Source organism: Saccoglossus kowalevskii, chromosome 20 (genome assembly GCF_978046115.1).
Source record: "Saccoglossus kowalevskii chromosome 20, keSacKowa6.1, whole genome shotgun sequence".
NCBI classification, from domain to species: domain Eukaryota; kingdom Metazoa; phylum Hemichordata; class Enteropneusta; family Harrimaniidae; genus Saccoglossus; species Saccoglossus kowalevskii.
In genome coordinates this window covers 14,568,629-14,572,778 of record NC_140660.1, presented here as the reverse complement: position 1 = coordinate 14,572,778, position 4,150 = coordinate 14,568,629, and the positions used below count along the sequence as shown (strand labels likewise).

Here is a 4,150-nt window from a genome sequence, read left to right as displayed (position 1 = left end):
TTGAGTCATCAGTTACAAATTATTCCCGAAATTACAGGCTCCCATCTTTTCCAACATGTAATGGATTGATCTTTGTATCAAAGGCAACATTCAAGATTTTATGAAAATTCGTCCATTACTAATCAAATTATAAATAAAAAAAGAATATTTTTAAAAATTGCCATACCATGGTAAGCACACCTATAGCCGTATTAAAACTTAATGTGTTCGTTGGCGTGTCAACGGCAACACTTCCTGAAAAAATACGAGAAGACATCAATAAATTGTTGTATTATCTCGTTAACAGAATAGACAAACGTTTTAATAAACTAACGCTATTGGGAATATAACCTCTTAGGCAGAGGTAATGACGTTATGTCAGTGCTAGAACATGAAATGACAAATCGCAGTATTTTGCATACCCTAAACAATCTCATTTAAATAATATTTACCAAATATGCCAAAAACGCACTCTTCAAATTGAGAAGTACCTGGGGCTGACAGGAGAGGAGGGTCAGGCCTTACAATAATATTTCCGGGGGTTATCCAGTAATGTTTTGAATATATAATAAACAATATTTCAATCTGTGTTTAAACTGACCTGCTGTCGCCGGCTGCACATTTCATTTCAGGTGCTTTAGCGAAGTCGATAACAACTGCTGATGCAAAATGCGTCTACTGGTAATAATCACGTTGGTTGGTTGTTCCATGTCAGTTCCGGTGAAAACAAGTAACTATTATGTTTAATTTGCGTCTTTAATTCACTGTTTTATCATACTTTGATCTATAGTGTTGCATGCAGTGTCGAGAAATGACGACGACTCTTAATGTTTGCTATATTCATTTATTCACGATCAACCGTTTTCATTTTTCGTATTTGTTTGCCCGGATTGTATGCAACAAGGGGACTTTCATTCATATCTTTTCAACACCATACTTTCTCGCTCAAATTTGCTTTTTTTTCTTATAATCTTCAAGATTTCTTGAAATGAACCCTAATTTTGGAGCCAACAGACACAATTTGTATTAGTTTTTACTCAGCAAATTTGGCTATTTTTCTCAGTTTTCTAAAGGAAAATGCATAACGGGGACTATTTTGTGAATTTGTAATGGAAAGAGAAAACTTGCGGTGAAAAGGGTAAGATTGTATAGTAATCGGCAAAACCTATGCAGCTTTGAATAATTTGGCTAAAAATCAAATCTGAAAGTTAGGGTGTTTGCGAATTAAAAAAAAATGCATTCTGTGTCGGGTATGTTTTATTAGTCGGGTATGTTAAATTTTGTCATGTAATATTGTTCAAACTTCGGATTCACGCTAAACGTATCATACACATAGTATGTGTTATGTTCGAAAATTGATAGAACGCAGTAGTATTAAACGCGAGTAGATTGTCGTCCTGACAGCAGGGACCTAATTGCTATACTGGTAAGACCTCGTTTTGGTGCGTATCAGAAGAAACTTTAGAATAGAATTATAGGTCATCGAATATACATTTTGTAATACTGTTCATTTCCCATCGTCGATCAAAGAATCCCACGCGTGGTTTGGTGACTCGACGACATTCTAGGATGCTGAAAACTCAACTATAATTGAATATACGAAACTTCTTAATGATTTAGGCTATTAGTATGGATGCCATAACTGTTCCATGTATTACAGTAAACATAAAAAAAAACATAGCGTCAAAAAACAGTTTAAATTAAATTGCTGATAAGGCAACTTTATTATCAAGTCATAAATAATGAAATTACTTTTTTCAAAAACAGTAGACCAATTAACTCAGAACATCAGGTTATCTAAAACAGAAGCATTGATGGATTTTAAAAACAGTGCAAGAAACACATGATATGCGCTACGTCCCTGTGGCAAGACAACTGACACAAATTCCTGGTTTCGATTTGAATAAAACAAATCAAATATTGTGCTGTATTCAACGATAACGCGATGTAAAATACATATAAAAAATGATATATCATAGACCAGTATATATTATAAATTACGCAGGTAGAAATTTGTAAAATAAACTGATGCATTGTTTTGACAATTCAATCATGTTACCTACATCCAGTGCTAGTCACCTTGATTTTTTTCAAGTTAATTATTCAACCATGAACTGTATCCACATGATTGAATTACTAATCAAAATATTCCATGTACGTTCATTACGTGTGCGAATGAACAGTATTTCATTACGTCATTAACAAACATTCACATAAACCATTTGCGCAGCAAGAAATCACACATTGCTGTTAATGACATGTTTATTGCATTAAAGAGCTGTCGTCGTTGCGATGTTTGTGTTCATAAACATTGACTTTTCCACAATCCAATGCGCTTTCTAAATAAAATCACAAGTACGAAGTTTGATCATCACCAGAAAATACTCAATTAAAGCTTGGTTACGTCTCGTACTCGTTACGTTTGTACTCGTTGATATGCGCAACAGTCAAAGTCGTCATCTTTGTTTATATATATATCGCGCATGCGTAGCGCGTTGTCGTTTTATTCATATTCAGCGGGATGAACGGCTTCTGTTATACCAAGCACAAACAAAAGATCAATTAACTATATCCCATCCATTCACTCATCCACGCGTGCATGCATCCATCTATGCAACCATCTTTCCACACACTGTCATCCAACCATGCATTCATTTTTGCGCTCGTACATGCATGCCTGCATCACAATTGAGATTCTTTGCTGTCTACAATCGTAAATCGTCTGCATTGCCGTGTGATGAATAAAACGTAGAGGGCGATATTTCATTATACGCATGCGCAGTTGGAATCACTAAATATAACATATTCAATCTCTATTCTCTCTAGATAACGGAGTGAGAAGTGCTACGTAAGTAAATTTGTTTACACCATCTACATACATACAGTATCTATTGCATTTAATTATAATACACAGCCTTGCACACAGTGACAAATTAGAAGGTAGTGTTCTGAACCCACGATGAAATATACCGTGGAATCAACATAATGTTACCCGTAAAATAGTGTAGATAACATTTTAAAACAGTAGTTTCATTACATGCTATAATATAGCCTTTTTTAATATGCACAATATTTATTTCTTATGCACATATACTCTGAATACAATAACGTAATTATACATGCATTTCTTTAAATAAGTTATTAATCTGTAAATCATTTACAACGACGCGTGCCGCAGATCAGCGCTTTCGACGCATACGCGGCGTTTAAATACGTTGTATATTTCTACAAAGTTTGCAACATTGAACGCAATTTATATAATGACAAAAATTCAATGTAGTACTCGTCGGAGTGGGTGCATGGCAGTCCCTCGAATTGTCCTCAATTGTTAACAAACGACATCACGTGTGTTGCATTATGGGTAATTATGCTAATTTTCAGCTATGACTACAATGTTGGATGTTATGAAGACGTACAACAGGTTACAAAAATCATGGACCCAATCAACATCCACGTCCCATGGTCGGATGAACAGTGCGTAGAGGCATGCTGGGATCAAATGGCTCACCCTGGCGTTGAATACATAGGCGTGGCACTCTCACAGTGGTGCTACTGTGATCTGAAAATTAACACATTTGTTAAGGTTGAAGACGCATCGTGTACAACCACGTCTGATTTCTTCTTCACAATTTACAAGTTAGGTTCGGAGAATTTCACTAACAATTTTTAAAATTCACGTTCGCATCAGTCATGTAACGTGACAAGATGCTGTTAGAAACGCGAAATCATTTGTGACATATTTTGAGAATAGATGGCTGCACAAAGGTACTATAAAATGTAATTCACGAACATTTCTTGTTGACAAACATACTAATCTAAATAAATCAAATTAATATCAATTCTTTAATTTAAATCAGCTTTTTGTCCAATTTGATTGATATTACATCTTTTATTGACACATTCCCCGTATAATTATTATTATTATACATCTGTCACCGTAACGCCATAAGTTACAGCGTGCAATAATTTTGCGGTGTTGCACTGGGTATTTTCATCCTACCATATTAGGAAGAGCGAATTCCAAATATGGAGCAATTACGCGCGTAAGCGTCCTCTAATAACAAAAACAAACATGGCTGCCACCAGGGTTTGACCGGACTCCACACAAAGAAGTTCGCCAAATCTGTTCTAAACTTTTTGGATTTCACCATTCCCATGATGTATTTTTGGG

At 35.2% G+C, this 4,150-nt stretch overlaps 1 protein-coding gene across 1 annotated transcript; it reads left to right on the top strand.

Annotated features, from left to right (window-relative positions):
- Positions 1-575: 575 nt before the first annotated feature.
- Positions 576-3,832, top strand: LOC144364561 (uncharacterized). Its single transcript, XM_078014471.2, has 3 exons — positions 576-709; positions 2,806-2,827; positions 3,361-3,832. Exons 1-3 carry the CDS (start codon positions 649-651, stop codon positions 3,647-3,649), a joined length of 372 nt encoding a protein of 123 aa, XP_077870597.1. The 5' UTR covers positions 576-648; the 3' UTR covers positions 3,650-3,832.
- Positions 3,833-4,150: the final 318 nt, after the last annotated feature.